Source organism: Balaenoptera ricei, chromosome 8 (assembly GCF_028023285.1).
Source record: "Balaenoptera ricei isolate mBalRic1 chromosome 8, mBalRic1.hap2, whole genome shotgun sequence".
Lineage (NCBI taxonomy): Eukaryota > Metazoa > Chordata > Mammalia > Artiodactyla > Balaenopteridae > Balaenoptera > Balaenoptera ricei.
The window spans coordinates 29,497,332-29,519,316 of record NC_082646.1 but is presented as its reverse complement, the minus strand read 5'-3'; the positions used below and the strand labels follow the sequence as shown (position 1 = coordinate 29,519,316).

Genomic DNA, 21,985 nt, shown 5'->3' with positions numbered 1-21,985 from the left:
TTTGTTCTAGTTCTGTGATATATGCCATTGGTATTTTGATAGGGATTGCATTTTTTTTTTAAGTAAATAATTTATTTTTATTCTTACTTTTTTAAAAATTAAGGAATAGTTGGTATATAACATTATATTAGGTTCAGGTGTACAGCATACCAATTGGGTATTTGTATATATTGCAAAATGATCACCACAGTCTAGTGAGCATCAGTCACCATACATAGTAACAAAAATTTTTTTTCTTGTGGTGAGAACTTCTAAGATCTACTGTCTTAGCAATTTTCAAACATGCGATACAGGATTATTGACTATAGCCACCATGCTGCAGATTACATCCCCATGACTTACTTATTTTATATCTAATGTTTGTAACTCTGACCCCCTTCACCCATTTCTCCCACCCTTCAATCTCTTCTCTATATCTGTTACTTCAGTTTAGTTTGTTTTTTCTTTTAGATTCACATGTAAATGAAATCATATAGTATTTGTCTTTCTCAGTCTGACTTATTTCACATAGTATAATCCCCTCAAAGACCATCCACGTTGTTGCAAATGGCAAGATTTCATTCTTCTTATGGCTCAGTAGTATGCATTGAATCTCCAGGTTGCCTTGGGTAGTATGGTCATTTTAAACGATATTACTTCTTCCAGACTATGAACACAGAATTTCTTTCCATTTATTTTTGTCATCTTCATTTTCTTTCGTCGATGTCTTATATTTTTCAGAGTACAACTTGTTTACCTCCTTGGTAAGATTTATTTATAGGTATTTTGTTCTTTTTGATGCAACTGTAAATGAGACTGTTTTCTTAATTTTTTCTTTCTGATTGTTATTAGTGTATAAAAATGCCACATTTCTGTGTATGAATTTTGTATCCTGCAACTTTACTGAATTCATTTATTAGTTCTAATAGTATTTTTGGTAGCATCTTGAGGACTTTCTATATATAGTATCATGTCATCTGCAAACAGTGAGTTTTAATTCTTCCTTTCCAGTTTAGATTCGTTTTATTTCTTTTACTTGTCTGATTGCTGTGGCTAAATACAAGTGGCAAGAGTTGGCTTCCTTTTCTTTTTATTTTATTTATTTGTTATTTTTTAATTGAAATATAGTTGATTTACAATATTATGTTAGTTTCAGGTTTATAACATAGTAATTCAGTATTTATATAGATTATACTCCTTTTAAAATTATTACAAAATAATGGCTATATGTCCCTGTGCTGTACAATATAGCCTTGTTGCTTATTTATTTTATACATAGAAGTTTGTATCTCTTAAACCCCTATCCCTATTTTCCCCTCCCCCACCCCTCTCTCCACTGGTAACCACTAGCTTGTTCTCTGTATTTGTTTTATTTTATTCATTTGCTTATTTTATTTTTTTTAGATTCCACATATAAGTGACAACATACAGTGTTTGTATTTCTTTGTCTGACTTATTTCACTAAGCATTATACATCTTAGATCCATCCACATTGTTACAATTGGCAGAATTCATTCTTTTACTATGGCTGAGTAACATTCCATTGTGTGTGTGAGTGTGTGTGTGTGTGTGTGTGTGTATATATATATATATATATATATATATATATATTTTACATCTTCTTTATCTATTCATCTGTTGATGGACACTTAGGTTGCTTCCATATCATGGCTATTGTAAATAATAACTGCTGTGAACATTGGGGTGATGTGTCTTTTCAATTATTGTTTTCATTTTCTTCGGATATATACCTGGGAGGGGAACTGCTGGATCGTATGATAGTTCTATATTTAGTTTTTTGAGGAACCTCCATACTGTCTTCTGTAGTGACTTCCAATTTACATTCCCAACAGCAGTGTACAGGGTTTCCTTTTCTCCACATCCTTGTCAACATTTGTTATTTATAGACTTTTTGATGATAGCCATTCTCACAGATGTGAGGTGGTATCTTTATGGCTTTGATTTGCATTTCTCTGATGATTAGAAATGTTGAGCAACTTTTCATGTGCCTATTAGCCATCTGTATATCTTCCTTGGAAAAATGTCTATTCTGGTTTTCTGCCCATTTTTCAATTGGGTTATTTGTTTTTTTGATATTGAATTTTATGAGCTGTTTATATATTTTGGATGTTAACCCCTTATTGGTCATATGATTTGCAAATATTTTCTCCCATTCAGTAGGTTGTCTTTTCATTTTGTGGATGGTGTCTTTTGCTGTGCAAAAGCTTTTAAGTTTAATTAGGTTCCATTTGTTTATTTTTGCCTTTGTTTCTTTTGCCTTAGGAGACTGATCCGAAAACATACCACCATAATTTTTGTCACAGTGTTCTGCCTATAGTGTTCTTCTAGGAGTTTTATGAGTTAATTTTTGCATATGGTGTGAGAAACTGTTCTAATTTCATTCTTTTACATGTAGCTCTTCAGTTTTCCCAGCACCCCTTATTGAGGAGACTGTCTTTTCCTTTGTATATTCTTGCCTCCTTTGCCATAGATTAATCGACCATAGGTTCATGGGTTTATTCCTGGGCTTTCTATTCTACTTCATTGATCTCTGTATCTGTTTTTGTGCCAGTACCATACTGTTGTGATTTTACTGTAGCTTTGTAGTATCAACTGAACTCAGGGAGCATGATACCTACAGTTTTGTTCTTTTTTTCTCAAGATTGCTTTAGCTATTCAGGGTCTTTTATTTTGTGAAAAATATCATGGTTATTTTAATATGGGTTGCATTAAACTTGTAGATTGCTTTGAGTAATATGGACATTTTAACCATGTTATTTCTTCCAATCCATGAACACAGTATATCTCTCCATTTCTTTGTATCATCAGTTCCCTTCATTAGTGTCTTATAGTTTTCCGAGTATAGGTCTTTCACATAATTAAGTTTATTTCTAGGTATTTTCTTCTTTTTGATGCAATCTTATATGGAATTTGATTTCTTGCTTTTTCTGATAATTTATTATTAATGTATAGAAAAACAATAGATTTCTGTATATTAATCTTTTATCCTGCAACTTTACTGAATTCATTTATTTGTTATAGTAGTTTTTTGTAGCATCTTTAGGATTTGATATGTATAGTATCATGTCATCTGCAAACAGTGACAGTTTTACTTCTTTTTAATTTGCAGTCTTTTTTTGGTCTTTTTCTTCTCTGTTTGCTGTGGCTAAACACAGATGGTGAGAGTGGGCATCCTTTTTATTCCTGATCTTAGAGGAAATGCTTTCAGCTTTTCACTGTTGAGTATAATGTTGGCTGTGAGTTTTTCATGTATGGCTGTATTATATTGGTGTATGTTCTCTGTATACCCACTTTGTTGAGTTTTTGTTTTAAATGGGTCTTGAATTTTGTCTAAAGCCTTTTCTGCATTTATGGAGATGATCATATGATTTATACTCTTCAGTTTTTTTTATGTGGTGTATTGTGTTGCATCAAATACAATTTTTTGTTTCCTCACTTTCGGTGTGTATGTCTTTAGATCTGAAGTGAATCTCTTGGAGGCAGCATATGTATCATTCTTGTTTTTTTTACCAAATTAGTTGCTCTGTGTCTTTGTTGCTATTTTGTTAATTGTTTTCCTGTTGTTTTTATAGTTCTTCTTCATTCCTTTCTTCTCCTTTTGCTCTCTTTCCTTGTGATTTGATGACTGTCTTTAGTGTTACATTTGGATTTCTTTTTCTTTTTTGTGTATCTATTACTGGTTTTTGATTTTTTAGTTACCGTGATGTTCATATGTAACAACATATATATTTACATATATATACATATATATATAATCTTTATTTTAAATTAACGATCTGTTAAGTTTATACTCATTCTAACCACACTACATTTTACTGCCCTCCCCCCAACATTTAACATTTTTGTTGTCATATTTTACATCTTTCTGTTTTGTGTATCCCTTAACTACTTATTGCAGATATGGATAATTTTTTTACTTTTATCTCTTAACCTTCCTACTAGCTTTGTAAGTGGTTGATCTACTACCTTTAATGTATGTTTGCCTTTCCCAGTGAGACTTTTCTTTTCATAATTTTCTTACTTCTAGTTATGGCCTTTTCTTTTCTCCTTAGAGAAGTCTTTTTATCATTTCTTGTAAAGCCAGTTTAGTAGTGCTGAACTCTTTCAGCTTTTGCTTATCTTTAAAATGCTTTAACTCTCCTTCAAACCTGAATGATGACATCGCCAAGTAGAGTATTGTTGGTTGTAGGTTTTTTCTTTTCATCACTTTAAAGATATCATGCCATTCCCTTCTGGCCTGCAATTTCTGCTGAAAAGTCAGCTGATAGCCTTATGGGAGTTACCTTATATGTAACTAGTTGCTTTTCTTTTGCTGCTCTTAAGATTCTCTCTTCATCTTTAATTTTTGCAATTTTAATTATAATGTATCATGGTGTAGACACATTGGGTTCATCTTGTTTGGAAGTCTCCATGCTTCCTATACCTATATCTGTTTCCTTCTTAAGGTTAGGGAAGTTTTCAGCCATAATTTCGTTGAATACATTTTCTACCCCTTTTTCTTTCTCTGCTCCTTCTGGGACCCCTATAATGTGAATATTAGTATGCTTGATGTTGTCTCAGAGGTCTTTCTCAATCTATCCTCATTTTTAAAACCCTTTTTTTGTTGTTGTTGTTCAGCTTGAGTGATTTCCACTACTCTGTCTTCCAGATCTTCCAGATCTCTGATCAGTTCCTCTGTATCAGTTCTTCTGAATCAATCTACTATTGATTCGTTGTAGTATATATTTTTCTTTTAGTTCTTGTATTCTTTAGTTCTCTTTGGTTCTTCTTTGTACTTTCTAACTCTTTTTTGAAATTGTCAGTGTTCATCCCTTCTTCTCCCAAGTTCAGTTAACATATTTATGATCATTATCTTGAACTCTTTATTGGGTCAATTGCTTATCTTTGTTTAGTTGCTTTTCTTTTCTTTTTTTCCTGAGGTTATGTCTTGTTCCTTCACTTGGAACATTTCCTTCATCTCATTTTACCTAATTCTGTGTTTTTTTAGTCGGTGTTAAGTATGTCAGTTACTTCTCCCCATCTTCAGAAGTAGCCTTATATAAGAGACATCCTGTGGGGCCTGGCAGCATGCACCCCTTTGGTCACCAGAGCCCTATTCCTAGGGGTGCCCCCTATATGGGCTGCATGTACCCTTCTGTTGCAGTAGGGTCAACTTCCATTGGGGAGCTGGTATGTGGGGCTGAACCCCAGCTTAGTTGGCTGTGGTGCCTCTTGGCACGACTTGCAGGCCTGCTGGAGTGCAGGGGTAGGCTTTTCTCTTGGTTGTCTGTTTCAGCCTGTGGGATGTGGGGCTGCTGCCATCTGCTGGTAGGTGGGGTAGGCTTCTCAAGTGGTTCATTGCATGCCCAGCAGGGCTCAGGGCTGATGCCAGCTTGCTGGAGGACAGGCCTGGTCCTTGGCACTAATAAGCTAGAGGGAGGATTCTGAAATGGTGCTTGCCAGTGCTGGTGTTATTGAGGTAGAATGAGCTGCCAAAAATGGCTGCCGCCAGCTTTTCTGTCCCCAGGGGGAGTCCCAATTGCTTCCTGCCTGTCTCGGAGGCTCTCCAAGAGCAGCAAGTGGGTCTGAAACAGGCTCCTTTCAAACTAGTGCCTCTGTGCTAGGACTCAGAGCATGTGAGATTTTGCAGACAACCTTTAAGAATGGAGTCCCTATTTCCTATTGCCCTTGGGATCTCTCCCATATGCAAACCTTGCAGGCCTTCAAAGCCAGACATTCTGGGAGCTCATCTTTATGGTGTAAGTCCCCTGCCTGGGAGCACAGTGTGGGGTTCAGACTCCTTGCTCCTTGTGGAAGACCTCTATAATTGTAATATTCCTCTGGTTTGTGGGTTGCTGACCTGGGGGTGTAGGTCCTGACTAAAGTGCATCTCCAGCCCTGTTGCCTGTCTCATTGTGGTTCCTTCTTTATGTCTTTAGTTGTGGAGTATCTTTTCTGCTGGTCTTCAGGTTGTTCTTACAGGTAGCCGCTCTGTAATTAGTTGTAATTTTGTTGTGCCTGTGGGAGGAGGTGAGCTCAGGGTCTTCCTAGTCCAACGTCTTAGCCACCTCTTCAGTGCTTATTCCTGATATTGTTTTTAATTGTGAATATTTTTGGGATTTAACTGTAAATTTAAGTAGATAGCCATATCCACATACACTCCAAGTTTTTCCTCTTACAGCGAAGTTTTAAAAATCTGCATAATTTTGTAAAGCAATTAATAAATAAATTTATTAATTCATTAATTAATTCTCTTACATAAAATTTTTCTAGCTAAAACCTAGCAAAAAATTATAGAAAATAAGATCAAGCCTTGTTGAAGAATATTTATGGTTCTTATGAACACCTTTTCCTCTCTACATATATACTAATTGACCTTTTTTGTTTTTAGACAGTTTGTGTAAAATGAAAAAATAGTACCAGCTTGTAGGTAATTACATGTATGTAAATAAATAGAACTTAACCAGTGCTGTAAAGCCATACAGAGGTTATTTCTCTTTTCTCAGCCAATGAGAGAAGGAAGACCTGATTAATAGGCATCAGTTTAACTTCCGTATCATTACCAGGTCATGTATTTCTTTTATTCTTGCAAAATTTGTGCTGTTTCAAGGGCTTTGAAGGCATATAGCTTTCTCAGGTGAAGGATAAAGTGTCATTCATTCTACCCTTTGGTAAGCTTAATCTTTGAGGTATAGCAGTCAAAATTGAGACTTAGGCAATAAGTTTCTGGTTATTGAAAGATATCTTCATGGATTTTAAAATTTTAAATAGTGAATGTCTTTAAAATATTAAACTATAATATATTACTTATGAGCAGGTTTATTTTATTAACTGTTAGCCATGTTAACCTACGAGGGGCTCATCTTTCAGAACTGAGAATAAATAGCAATAACATTTCACCTTTGCATCTTTTTTCCCATAGGTTTATTTATGTTTACCCAACTTACGATCTCTTACTGAAGGGCACTGCTTGATAGTCCCTTTGCAGCACTATAGAGCAGCTACCTTATTGGATGAAGACATCTGGGAGGAAATTCAGGTCAGCATGATAATGCTCATGATCATTGTAATGATCAAGAGCAGTTTTTACATACTATTGTGATAAATTCTAACAAGTTTTATGCCTTCATTCAGTGATTTTATTTTCTGAATTTAAACAAGTATACATTTCCATAGTTGTGTATATCTGTGGGTCATGATGTTTTCACCACTCACTACCTTTTTACTTTATTGAAAGCTTTAAATAAAAAATTTTTATTGAGGTATAATTGTCGTATATTAGTTCCAGGTATACAACTGAAAGCTTTTGTCTACTAAATAAACTATGATCAAGTAATAATTATTTTTACTTTAAAAGATATCAATGTAAGATTTCTAATATTTGCTTTCATGGAACATGAAATAATCATTCTTACCACAGTAAGCTAATAAATTACAGCCCAAAGGAAAGATGTTTTCAGATAATAAAAAATAATTTTTGGAATTTAGTGGTTTACATTTAGCAATTGTCATATTTTCCTATAATGACATTGACCTTTTCTGCTGCTATGTTTTTGTCATGATTTTGTTACCAGCTTTAATTTCCATACTTTTCCCATATAGCCTTTTGGATTCAGGGATTGTGTGTGTGTGTGTGTGTGTGTGTGTGTCTGTGTCTGATTCTTCAAGAAGTTGAAAGGCACAACGTGGGTGAAATTGCTGCTGAATTGCAAGACCTTATAATGACCAGAAGAGAGAGAGAGAGAGAAAGAGAGGGAGGGAGGAAGGAAGGAAGGGAGAAAAAGAGAGAGAGAGAGAGGACAGAAGGAAGGGAGGGAGGGAGGAAGGAAGGAAGGGAGAAAGAGAGAGAGAGAGGACAGACGGAAGGGAGGGAGGTCCTGTTTTTCTAATGACTGACAAGTGAATAGGGGTTATAGGAACCCCTAGTTAGAAAACACGAAAATTTTAAGACTTCTAAAGAGACTAATACTAGTCTTTGTATCATGCTGATAAAGATACCAAGAGAGGCAATATTTTGACTGTATTTCATGAAATTCCGTCTTAACTCCCTGAAATCTTTTAGTTTATTCTGTGAAAGTTAAAGGGCAGACTGTTTTAATGCATCTATGGCCCAACAAGGGTAAGAGTGTGGATAAGTGTATTTGATGTGAAAAAAAATTTTCTTTTTCTAATAGTGGATGCCAGTGCAGTAAATAATTTAAAGTGGAAAGTGTTGCAGATTTGGTTTTCAGAATTATTTGGGGACTTTTCTGGAATGCTTTTTAAAAATGTTTACATGCAAAACTGATTTAACTTAGAGCAAAAATAAAGTGCCAAAAAGATTTTAAGTTATACAGGAATCTAGTCTGTATGTTATATGTTTCTGTAAGAAATTAAGTTACTTGATGAAAAACACTGAGTTGGGAAAAGAAGAAATTTATTCAGTTCAATAGATACTGAGTGCATGAGTGTAAGATAATGCAGGTGTTGTGAGAAATGCGGAGATAAAATCACTCATTAATTCTGCCCAAAGGTGTGGTATATACTAATATAGGTTACATTATGGTTTAGCAGATTTTGTAAGCCAGATGCATTATAGAAAATTGAGTGAGGGAGGAAAAGCCAAATTGTTTTATGTAAATAATGGCATTATAGCTCTCTTTTGTGATAAAAGAAAGAAGTTGTTAGGTGTAAATTAATCTACGATAGTGAATGAAAAAAATATCTGAATTCTAGCTTATTTAAAGAAATGTACTTTTTTCGATTTTTGTTTTTTCAAATATATACAAAAACTCAAATTAATTATGCCCTGGTTAATACCCTTATGGTCATTCACCTCTTTTAGAGAATATATGTTAAAAATGACTTGACTTAGCAAAAAATTATGTTTGCAAATTCAGGGGCCACTTTCTTCAAGTGATTTTTATCACCATCCTCTTTTAAATTTAATTTTAGACCTTGTATTTAATAGAATATACAAAGATATTCAGCAGAGCATGTGGGAATAATCACAGATTTCTAATGATAATATCTAAATTTTTAGTTTTATTAAATATATAGTGAAACTTGTTCCCCTTTAAGTTTATTCTTAATCAGTTTGACAAATGAGCTTGAACATATGTTATAGTCAGACACTGTAGGTCCATTTTTTAAATATCTCAAATTAGTGGTATGGTGGTGGGGTCGTTGATGCTTATCTACAGTGAGCTTCACTGTGGGGCCATTTCAGTGGAAAACTTCCAGTGTTAGTACAATTAGGTCTTTTTCTTGGGGCTAGTCAGACTCTGCAGAAAAGACTCTTTCAGTCTCTTGCCTAGAGCATCTATGTCTGCCTTTCAGTGTTCTGGGAGCTGAGTTGGGAAAGAAGGCTGGTGTGGCAGAATGTCAAACATTTAAGAACACTAAGTAACATTTTTTATGATGCCCCTGTTTTCAGACTGTATACTCTCAACTGTGTCTGGTTTTCCTAGCCCAGCAACTTTATTGTTTGCCTTCTCCAGAAGGTTATCCTATAGTGTTCTGCTGGTGTGGAGGAGGGGATCTGGTGTGTTAGTTATTTTTTTCAAAAGACTTTCGTCTGTGCCATCTGTTTTTCATTACATCTTCACCTCTAGTTCCATAATTCCTTGGTGCTGCCAATTCCTGAGCGTTTTGAGGATTCTGCAGTGTAGCATGGGTTTCTTCTTTACCATCCCTGCTAAACCCCCTCCTCCTATATCACCCAACTATGAACCAGCTTTCTAGTGTTTAAGTCAGATATTATGGGGTGATCTGATTTTTAGCGTATTTTCTCTCATTTTCTTTGTTCTAATAGCTTTATGCTGTTTTGAAAATTATCTTAATGTCATTTTTGAGGGGTCACTTCATGAAGGGTGTAGAATTAAATGTGTATGTTCTGTACTATCGCATTACATTTATCTTTGGATAATCTTATCTTTAGACATGTTCTATTTAGAAAATTTGAATAAATTATAGTATTAATATTATATCATCAGCCCTAAATAGCTTTGGTATCTTTAATGAAAATACTTTAATATTTATTTTAAATTCCTTTACTCGTGTTTATCTGAGTTTTTTGTAATGTGATTTGTAATGTGTAAGAATTATAACACTCTAGTATAGATTACTTAAATATATTGTAAGGAATATAAGTCCAGATGTGTTAACTAAATGAGGAATTGCAATTAGGTGAGTAATCATAGTTTAGAAACGTGGAAAATAGTGATTACCTGAAGGATGAAGTGTTTTCTACTAGTAGTACGGGAATTTTATTTTGCCCCCGTAACATGAGATCTCTACATCTCTGTGAAGCATAAAATAGTTTTGGTATCTTATGATAATGAACTAAAACACTTCCTTCATTGTTTAGTTTTCATATAAATTTTAAAGAATGCATATTATTTAACAATGTATACTGTATTTGTTGTATTGAACTTGCAGAAATCCTGCTTTAATGGAGTTGATAACCTCAAATTATACCATTAAACTCATATTTTTAAATTAAAGTATTTTATATATATATATATATATATATATATATATATATATATATGAAGTACTTAAAAGTGTGTATGTGTCCTCCTTGAGGCTATAAGTATGATGTTTATATATTTTATAATATTGAACTATTCTTGCATCACTACTAATTTTGTACTTTTGAGTTTTCATTTATAATCCATGACATCTTAAGTCTGTCTTCTTCGCTATTGTCCAGATAGACTCTAGAACAGTCATCCAACAGTTAAACCTAAATTTTACCACCTAAATGTGATTTTATCTCTTCCTTTTCTTATTTTAGTTTACTGGAACTGTTTCCAATATATACATAATACTGAGCAGAGTGAGTTTCAGTTAAAAAAAAATATGTTGCTTAACTATGTGAAATTATGTGGTAGATTTAGAAAGTAAAGTAACTATAAGGTAACATTGTAGAGTTTAAACATTGTTTACTATTTTTTTATTTTAAAAAATGCTGAACTTATATATATAGCTGTGGTTAGAAATGTAGAGTGAATCCTGTATCTGTTGCTTACTAGGTACCTTTTTAGTTTACCTCAAATTATAATTATTCGATTTTTTTTCCTACTTGCTCTTATTTTATAAAATGAGTGGAAAATAGAATAGTGATGAGTGATCAATAATAAGTGATCAGAGGAGACCTGGTCGGAACCCAGAACTCCCAGCCCCTGCCCAGCAGTAATTTGTAGCCTTTCTTCTTTTTGGGTGTCAACAGAGGCTTGAATGGAAAACCTGAACTTCTGTCTACACATGGTAGTAACTAGGCAGGGTCTCAACAACAACCTGGTTGAATCTCTAGGGAATTATGCTGAGTGAAAATTTGCAAGTGAAGGATCAGAAGACATATGAAGGGAACCAGCAAATGAAGTTACTTTGAGAATAGAAAAACAATTGGAAGTGAATTCTGCATTTCTGTTACTGAATTTAAGGATACCTACCTGCTCAGAGTACCTATTTTGGTTTTTGGATGTTTTCCTATGATTTTACTGTCAGTTCTATATATTTTACCACCTAAGTTTGATTTTTATCTCTTCCTTGTCTTATTTTAGTTTACTGGCACTGTTTCCAATATATACATAATACTGAGCAGAGTGCGTTTCAGTTAAAAAAAAATGTTGCTTAACTATGTGAAATTATGTGGTAGATTTAGCAAGTAAAGTAACTATAAGGTAACATTGTAGAGTTCAAACATTGTTTACTATTTATTTTTATTTTAAAAGAATTTATTATACTTTTTATTGTTCTTATATTTTGAATCTCCTCTCAGTGCGTTATTTACCTAGCCATTTTCCTCTCTTCAGATGTTTAGAAAATCATTGGTAAAGATGTTTGAAGATAAAGGATTGGACTGTATCTTTTTAGAAACAAATATGAGCATGAAGAAACAGTATCATATGGTTTATGAATGCATTCCTCTCCCAAAGGAAGTGGGTGATATGGCTCCCATCTATTTTAAGGTATTTATGGATAGTCTTTACAGACATACTTATTTTTTGCTATATTATGGTTTTATGAATAGTTATCTTTATTCTGATATTTTTTCTCCTATGTACTTATCAAATTTTATATCATATAAAGAAATGAAGTAAAGCACAAAAAATTCTGCTATATAAATTTCTGTAGAAGAAATTTGGGACTTTGACCTTTAAAAAGCATGCTTATTTGTAAGTATGAATATACTTTCAAATGGTAATTTATAATTTCTATTTTAATTTCTCATTTCTCAAATGAAAAATCAGGTTCTACCTTGAAGTACTTTCAAGTCAAAATTGTAGTCATAACTCTAGAAAACTTACAATTTAAATTCCTTAGAGCCAAAGATAGTTACATGCAAACAGTACAAATTACAATTGCTAAAAAAAAAAAAAATAATAACAATTGCAGAGACAAGTTATTGCTGCAAGTTTTAGTATTTAATACCTCATCATGCTCTTTGTAAAAAGAAACTAAAATCTAACCTTGACATACATCTTTGGACATTGTAATAAATGATTAGAGTTCTTTATCAATTGTGTCATTATAATATTCAAGCAGGTTTAACTAAATAGCGTTTGTTTGATACTGACCTGAGTGCAGTGTAATTTATAGACTAATATAAATTTGTAAATGTAGAACCATATATGAAATAGTAACGTGTACAATTAAAGAAGAAGATAATGTTTTGTGAGGTGGTATAGAAACTTGCAAATGCAACATTTAGACAATATAGGATGGTAAATTTTAATTAATATGGACTGTAAATCCCAATAAAAAGAATTATTTTAAGAAAGGATTATTAAACCTGTTAAGGTTGATGAGGTGGTGAAAATCAACTTTTCCTATAGAAATTTTTTAAAACAATCTGATTATTTGCTTTGAAGTCATGCTATTAAAGTATAGGAAAACAAGCCAGATAATTCCCAAACCCATGTCAGTCCTGCATTAAACAGAATCAATTGAGAAAGAGATTATTATGCTTTTCTTCAGTTTTTTTTTTTCTCTTGTACTTCCTCAGTGAGCCCTAGGAGATTGTGACTATAGGTATTGAAGTACATAGGGCACAACATAGAGCAGCTACTGTTGCTCATGGTGGGTGACAGAAATGTCATCTCTTAGCCGAATGGTATGCCACTTTCCTCTTTTATATTGTATCTTTTATATGATCATTAAAGATGTACTTATTTGATTTAGCTTCAATTTTATATTGAATGTGCTACATTATAATGTCAACACAAGCAATCCATGTCTTTTAAATAGGGAGCAGCAGTATACCTGATGTATTTAAACTATGCTTATTTGAATGTTAATTTCACCTTTAAAATTTGCTTCATTAGTAATGATATATATAAATGAGATTATTTTATAATTATCACCATGGCTTTTCTTTCTATTAAATATTTCTTTACCATAAATACTGGTCATATTGATTAGCTTAGAAAGTCTTATAATTCCATGTCTATGTATTTTTTCCCATGCATTCTTACTCCTTTTTTCTATGGCCAGAAATAGTTCAAGTATTTGGTTGCCAGAAAGCCACATAAATTACTGTTCGTATATACGGAAGAAGAACAATAAAACAAAATGAATTTATTTGAGTAGATGTCTATGAATGGAGTAAGGAATTTGTGAACTTTATGTTCACAAATTACATTCAATATTAAATTGCTTGGTCTTACTAAGGATTGTTTTTGTCATGTAAAGGTGAGCTAAAGTTAGTACAAGAGTTAAGAATGAGTAAAATAGTATTATTTTGGCTAAAGATAAGACTTGTATGAAATCAAGAAATTCCAATTTTAAATAACAGAAATTAAAGGCTTAATTCATTCAAAATAATAACCTAACATGTATATTATACCCTATAATTAATTCACCATATTACTTTACTTTTAAACTCTTTGTATTTACTTGTGTATTATTTTTTAATTGACAAATGGCTATTTCTTAGAAAGCCATAATGGAAACTGATGAAGAATGGTCTATGAACAAGAAATTGATTGATCTCTCTTCAAAAGATATCAGAAAGTCTGTAAGTATTATTTTTTTTAATATAAGAAATAACCCTACTGGTTAGGATCTTTGTAATTTCCATATCTTATTTGAGAAAGAGACCCTTTGGCTGAGTGATCAAAGGTGAAGTAAATATAATTCCATAAATAAGGAAGAAATTATTTTCATCCTACCTGGTCTAGCAAATCCTTATTTCTTTAATTGCTTATTTGAATGTTTATTCCTGATCTTTTGGCGCTCTGCCACTGTAGTCCCTATGATTGTTTATGATAACCATAAGGCTCTGCCATGAAAGTTCCTCTTAATGGGATTCTCAGCCTCTGGGACAAGTGAGGAGAGATGCCTTCCTGTTACTGAAATTATAATGAGAAAAACATTTTCCTAAAGGCTCTATTTTGAACAAGGAACTCTCTCTCCTTTTTTTTTTTTTTTTTCTTACTTATACAAAGGTTCACTGTTATGGTCCTTTAAAACAGTAGTTGAGTTAGATGATGGGTACATTATTCTTTTAGAGACTTTACTAACCATACTTCATAGTTTAATCTTGATTTGCAGATCAAATTTTAGATACAAGTTACCCTTAAGTTGAGTACTTCTGTAATGACCTCCCTCTTTTCTAGAAATACACATTAAATGGAATAGATATATAATAGAACTGTGGATTCCTTTTTCTATTCAAAGAGTATTATATGAATGTTTATTGAGTGCCTGCTATTTACCAGGCACTGTTCTAGATCCTTTTTATACATAATGGGACAAAACAAAGGCTTTATGTAGCTTATATTCTAGTGCAGGAGTTGGGAACTGCACTCTGTGTGCTAAATCCAGCCTGCAGTCTGTTTGTGTAAATGAAGTTTTATAGTAATACAGCTAAATCCCTTTTTTTTTTCTTAACATCTTGATTGGAGTATAATTGCTTTACAGTGGTGTATTAGTTTCTGCTTTATAACAAAGTGAATCAGCTATACATATACATATATCCCCATATCTCCTCCCTCTTGCATCTCCCTCCCAACCTCCCTATCCCGCCCCTCTAGGTGGTCACAAAGCACTGAGCTAATCTCCCTATGCTACGCGGCTGCTTCCCACTAGCTATCTATTTTACATTTGGTAGTATATATAAGTCCATGCCACTCTCTCACTTCTTCGCAGCTTACCCTCCCCCCCCTCGTGTCCCCAAGTCCATTCTCTACGTCTGTGTCTTTATTCCTGTCCTGCCTCTAGGTTCTTCATAACCATTTTTTTAGATTCCATACCTATGTGTTAGCATACGGTATTTGTTTTTCTCTTTCTGACTTATTTCACTCTGTATGACAGACTGTAGGTCCATCCAACTCATTACAAATAACTCAATTTCGTTTCTTTTTGTGGCTGAGTAATATTCCATTGTATATATGTGCCACATCTTCTTTATCCATTCATCAGTTGATGGACATTTAGGTTGCTTCCATGTCCTGGCTATTGTAAATAGAGCTGCACTGAACATTGTGGTACATGACTCTTTTTGAATTGTGGCTCTCTCAGGGTATATGCCCAGTAGTGGGATTGCTGGGTCGAATGGTAGTTCTATTTTTAGATTTTTAAGGAACCTCCATACTATTCTCCATAGTGGCTGTATCAATTTACATTCCCACCAACAGTGCAAGAGGGTTCCCTTTTCTCCACACCCTCTCCAGCGTTTATTGTTTGTAGATTTTTTGATGATGGCCATTCTGACTGGTGTGAGATGATACCTCATTGTAGTTTTGATTTGCATTTCTCTAATGTTAGTGATGTTGAGCATTCTTTCATCTGTTTGTTGGCAATCTGTATATCTTTGGAGAAATGTCTATTTAGATCTTCTGTGCAGTTTTGAATTGGGTTGTTTGTTTTTTTGATATTGAGCTGCATGAGCTGCTTGTAAATTTTGGAGGTTAGTCCTTTGTCAGTTGCTTCATTTGCAAATATTTTCTCCCATTCTGAGGGTCGTCTTTTCATCTCGTTTATGGTTTCCTTTGCTGTGCAAAAGCTTTTACGTTTCAGAGGTACTGTTTTTGGCTGCTTTCATGCTACAAGGACAGAGTTGAGAGTTGCAATAGAAATTTTATGATCTGCGAAGCCCAAATTATTTTATTTAAATTACTTTTATTATAGGTTTTTAAAATTGTTTTTTAAGTTTTTAAAATTTTGCTGACTCCTCTTCTAGCAGATGTCACTAGAATATTTCTCTCCCATTTCTTCTTTTGGAAAGCCAGACCTGATACACGTGACTGATAGAAGTCACTATTTTATTTATTACATCCCAGGCAAAAGGTTGAAATCTCATTGTATTATTGGAGGTAGTTTTAATTCAAAAGTAAAACCATTGTCTGTAGGCTTTTTAAAAATTTAAAAAAAAAAATGTAATACAATTTTTAAAGGTTACCTTCCATTTGCAGTTATTATAAAATATTGGCTATATTCCCCGTGTTGTACAAAACATCCTTGAGCCTATCTTACACTCAGTAGTTTGTACCTCCAACTTCCCCACCCCTGTATTGCCCCCCACCATTGGTACTGGTAGCCACTAGTTTATTCTCTGTATCTGTGTGTCTGCTTCTTTTTTTCTTCTATTCACTAGTTTGTTGTATTCTTTAGATTCCACATATCAGTGATAGCATACACTATTTCTCTTTCTCTGTCTGACTTATTTCACTTAGCATAATGCCTTCCAAGTCCATCCATGTTGCTGCAAATGGCAAAATTTTGTTCTTTTTTATGGCTGAGTAGTATTCCATATATACATATATACACCACATCTTTATCCATTCATCTGTTAATGGACACTTAGGTTGCTTCCATATCTTGGCTATTGTAAATAATGCTGCTATGAACATTGGGGTGTGTATATCTTTTCAAATGAGTGGGGTTTTTTTTCTCTGATATATATACTCAGGAGAGGAATTGCTGGGTCATATGGTAGTTCTATTTGTAGTTTTTTGAGAAACCTCCATACTGTTTTCCTCAGTGGCTGCACCATTTTACATTCCCACCAACAGTGTAGGAGGGTTCCCTTTTCTTCATATCCTTGCCAGCATTTGTTATTTGTTTTCTTTTTAACGATAGCCATTCTGAAGGTGTGAGGTGATATGTCATTGCGGTTTTGGTTTTGATTTGCATTTCCCTGATGATTAGCGATGTTGAGCATCTTTTCATGTGCCTGTTGGCCATCTTCATTTCCTCTTTGGAAAAATATCTATTCAGTTCTTCTGTCCTTTTTTTAATCGGATATTTTGGTTTTTTGATATTGAGTTGTATGAGCTGTTTATATACGTTGGATATTAATCCCTTATTGGTCATATCATTTGCAAAAATTTTCTCTCATTTAGTAGTTTGTCTTTTCATTTTGTTGATGATTTCCTTTGCTGTGCAAAAGCTGTTAAATTTACTTAGGTCCTATTTGTTTATTTTTGCTTTTATTTCATTTACTCTAGGAGACTGATCCAAATAGATTCCTGTGATTCATGTCAATCAGTGTTCTGCCTGTATTTTCCTCTAGGAGTTTTATAGTATCCAGTCTTAAATTTAGGTTTTAATCCATTTTGAGTTTTATTTTTGTATGGTATTAGAGAATGTTCTAATTTCATTCTTTTACATGTAGCTATCCAGTTTTTCCAGCACTACTTATTGAAAAGACTGTCTTTTCTTCATTGTATATTCTTGCCCCCTTTGTCATAGATTAATTCACCATTAAGTGGGTTTATTTCTGGGCTGTCTGTTCTATTCCATTGATCTATGTGTCTGTTTTTATACCAGTATCATACTGTTTTGGTGACTGTAGCTTTGTAGTATAATCTGAAGTCAGGGAGCATGATTCCTCCAGGTTTGTTTTTCTTTCTCAAGATCATTTTGGCTATTCGGAGTGTTTCAAAGGTACAGTCTCCCAATACTGAACTAAGAAGAAATAGAAAAGATGAACAGACCAATTACCAGTAATGAAATTGAGTCAGTAATTTAAAAATTCCCAACAAACAAAAGTCTAGAACCAGATGGCTTCACAGGTGAATTCTACCATTTATCCTTCTGAAACTATTCCAAAAAATTGCAGAGGAAGGAACGCTTCCAAACTCATTCTATGAGGCCAACATCACCCTGATACCAAAACCAAAATTACAGGTCATTATCACTGATGAACATAGATGCAAAAATCCTCAACAAATAGTATCAAAATGAATCCAACAATACATTAAAAAGATCATTCACCATGATCACATGAGATTTAACCCAGGGATGCAAGGATTTTTCATTATTCACAAATCACTGTGACACACCACATTAACAAATGGAAGAATAAAAACCATATGATGTAGAAAAGGCTTTTGATAAAATCCAACATCCATTTATGATAAAAACTCTCCAGAAAGCTGGCATAGAGGGAACATACCTCAACATAATAAAGGCCATATATGGCAGACCCACAGCTGACATCATACTCAATGGGGAAAAGCTGAAAACGTTTCCTCTAAGATCAGGAATAAGACAAGAATGTCCAGAATCACCACTTTTATTCAACATAGTTTTGGAAATCCAAGCCATAACAATCAGAGAAGAAAAAGAAAAGAGTCCAAATTGGAAAGGAAGAAGTAAAACTGTCACTGTTTGCAGATGACATGATACTATACATAGAAAAATCCTAAACACACCACCAGAAAACTACTAGATCTCATCAATGAATTCAGTAAAGTTGCAGAATACAAAATTAATATACAGAAATCTGTTGCATTTCTATACACTAACAACGAACTATCAGAAAGAGAAATTATGGCAACAATCCCATTTACCATCACATCAAAAAGAATGAAATACCTAGGAATAAATCTAACTAAGGTGGCAAAAGAGATCTACTCTGAAATCTATAAGACACTGATGAAAGAAATTGAAGATAAAACAAAAAGATGGAAAGATATACCGTGTTCTTGGACTGGGAGAATCAATTTTGTTAAAATGACTCTACCACCTAAGGCAATCTATAGATTCAGTGCAATCCCTATCAAAATACCAATGGCATTTTTCACAGAACTAGACAAATAATTTTACAATTTGCCTATAGTCTTTTTCTTTTCCCTTGCTCTGGTGAATTGGGACAGACAGTATATTAAAAAAACAAAACAATGCCCCCACAAACGTCCAATTCATGATCTTATAGAAAAAGGTATCTAATGCACATACATCTTTTGTGCCTAAGTTTCACTTCTCATATCATGATTTCCAATGCCATTGAATATTCTTTTAGAACATGATTTTAATGGCAGTTGAAAATATTTTAGGGGAGGGGTGGAATCAATATGGTGGAGTAGCACGATGCTGAACCCACCTCCCTCACAAACACATCAAGACTACAACTACATATAAAGCAAGTCTCACTAAAGGTGACCTAAAGACTAGCAGAACAGCTCTTTTGCAACCTAGACTGTAAAGAAAGAACCACACAGAGTCTGATAGGAGGGGAGGAAAAGTGATCTAGTTGGGACTGACACCCCTAGAGAGTGACCTAGAGAGGAGAGAGGTATCACATGTTCAGGATCTTCCTTGGGGAGCGGAGCATTCAATCCACACATTAGGCATTCTAGCCCTGTGGTCCAGCAAGAGGAAGATGAGCCTGTCTGGGTTAGAAAACCAGTGGGGCTTACCTGAGTGATGTAATAAATGGAAACTCTGCTCTTGAGGAGCTTGCACACAGACTTGCTTGCTCACAGTCCCAGGGTGGAGGCAGCAGATTGAAAACTTCATGATGCTCTGGCCGGCTTGCCAGAACCACCCCAGTGTGCCCCCAACTTTGCACTAGACTCCTACTCTAGCCACTACTGCTCTGCTATTGCTCCCTGCTAAGGTCAAGGCTGCAATTGCCAACAAGAGTGCACACACTTGAGGGAACAGGGCTTGGTTGGACCCTGGCCCTGCCTCTGACTAGGATGGGAGCAACATACTTGGGAGGGAGAGGAATCAGCTCCAGGGTGGAGACTGCCATTTCATGTGTGCGTGTCCGTGCGCACACTTGGGAAGGAGTGGAACCAGCTCAGTAGTGTGGCTCCAACTCCTCCAGCCCTGATCTAGCCTCTTACCAAACTACGTGCACCAAGGAAAAAGTGGAACCTCTTCAAAGTGCAGCCCCAAGCCCTCAGTCCCTGACCATGCTCACAATTAAGGTGGAGACTGCCATCACACCTGGGAGAAGTGCAGGTCCCTCAGGGCTCCTGCTTCAGCTCCTTGGGCCTGGATCCCACCCCCAGTAGGGCAGTGACTGCCATTGAGCATAGGAGAAGCCCCAGCTCAAACATGGCTCTGACTCTACCTCCCACCAAGGCAGTGGCTGTCAGAGCACCCTGGGCTTACTTCAGATCGAGCTCCCACTGAAACCACTGTGCACACACAGACTGCATTGGGATGCTCCCACACAAGGACATATCTTCAAGGCCAGGATAGGTAACTCTTTCACCTACTGTCATGCAGACAGAGGAATATGTTTCAAATGAATAAACAAGAAATAAAAATGAATAAAACCCTACTGAAACAGAGATAAATAATTTACCTGATAAGGAGTTCAGAGCAATAGTAATAAGAATGCTAACTCAACTTGGGGAAAAAAATAAATGAACAGAGTGGGAATTTTAACAAAGAACTAGAAAATATAAAAAAGTACCAGTCAGAGCTGAAGAATGTAATAACTGAAATGAAAAATACACTAGAAGGAATTAACCACAGATTAGGTGATATAGAAGAATGCATAAGCAACCTGGAATATAGAATAGTGAAAATCACCCAATCAGAACAGGAAAAATAAAAAAAAATTTTTAATGAGCCTAGCTTAAGGGACCTCTGGGACAACATCAGGCATTCTAAATTTGCATTGTCCCTACAGAAAGAGAAAGAGAGAAAGGGATAGAAAATGTATTTGATGAAATTTTGGCTGAAAACTTCCTGAATCTGAAGAAGGAAATAGATATCCAGGTATAGGAAGCACAGAGAGTCCCAAAGAAGGTGAACCCAAAGAGAACCACACCAAAACATAGAGTAACTAAAATGGGAAAATATAAAGGTAAAAGAGAATTTTAAAGTCAACAAGAAAAAACAGTTACGACAAGGGAATTTCCATAAGGCTATCTGCTGGTTTTTCAGCAGAAACTTTGCAGGCCAAAAGGGAGTGGCATGATATATTTAAAGTGCTAAAAGGAAAAAACTAAAAAACTAAAAGAGTTCATCAGTACTAAAGTGACCTTACAAAAAATGTTAAGGGGTCTTCTTCAAGTGAAAAAGAAAGGACCACAACAAGAAATAAGAAAATACAGGAAGGGGAAAACCCCACTGTTAAAGGCAAGTAAAGGCAGTGGATCAACCACTTAAATGAACAATTAGAAAGGTTAAAAGACAAAGATTTTAAAATTAAATATAACTACAATGAACAGGTGAGGGATAGGCATAAAGATGTAAAATATGACATCAAAAATAGAAAACATGAAGGGGGAATAAAAAAATATAGATCTTTTAGAATGTGTTTGAACTTAAATGACTATCAGTTTAAAAGGATAGATAGAGATATACATCAACATATATGAACTCCATGATAACCACTATATATGCAGTATTTTTACTGGTAAGCCATCTAGTACCTATTGTAAGGTTGTTTCTTAAAACCTGGATATATACCTAAAATAAGTACCTAGAGGATTTTAATATTTTAAAATAACAAATACAGACAGTAAGAAACATACAGATTCTTGGAATGGTTGTTGTATATTCAACTTTGAAGTGTTTTCTTTTCTAAATCACCACATAGCATTTTATCTGAGACTATTTGAGAGTAGCTGGGGAATGAACCAGATGACCTCTTGAGGTCACTCTTAGCTTAGGATTTAATAATTATGTGGATGGAGTTGTGAAGAGAACTTGAGTATAAGAATAATTTCAAAACAGGTCACTTTTTAGAAGGTTAACAAACTTTCCAGTGTCTTTTTTAAATGATAATTATGTTTCTGAGCATGAAGTGAACAATCTTGATTTATTTTAA

At 34.4% G+C, this 21,985-nt stretch overlaps 1 protein-coding gene across 1 annotated transcript in view; it reads left to right on the top strand.

Annotated features, from left to right (window-relative positions):
- CWF19L2 (CWF19 like cell cycle control factor 2) overlaps window positions 1-21,985 on the top strand; it is a 187,524-nt gene that overhangs the window by 151,266 nt on the left and 14,273 nt on the right. The window contains exons 14-16 of the mRNA XM_059929351.1: window positions 6,902-7,018; window positions 11,778-11,933; window positions 13,901-13,981. Coding sequence (XP_059785334.1) covers window positions 6,902-7,018; window positions 11,778-11,933; window positions 13,901-13,981 — 354 coding nt within the window. The remainder of the gene's footprint in view (window positions 1-6,901; window positions 7,019-11,777; window positions 11,934-13,900; window positions 13,982-21,985) is intronic.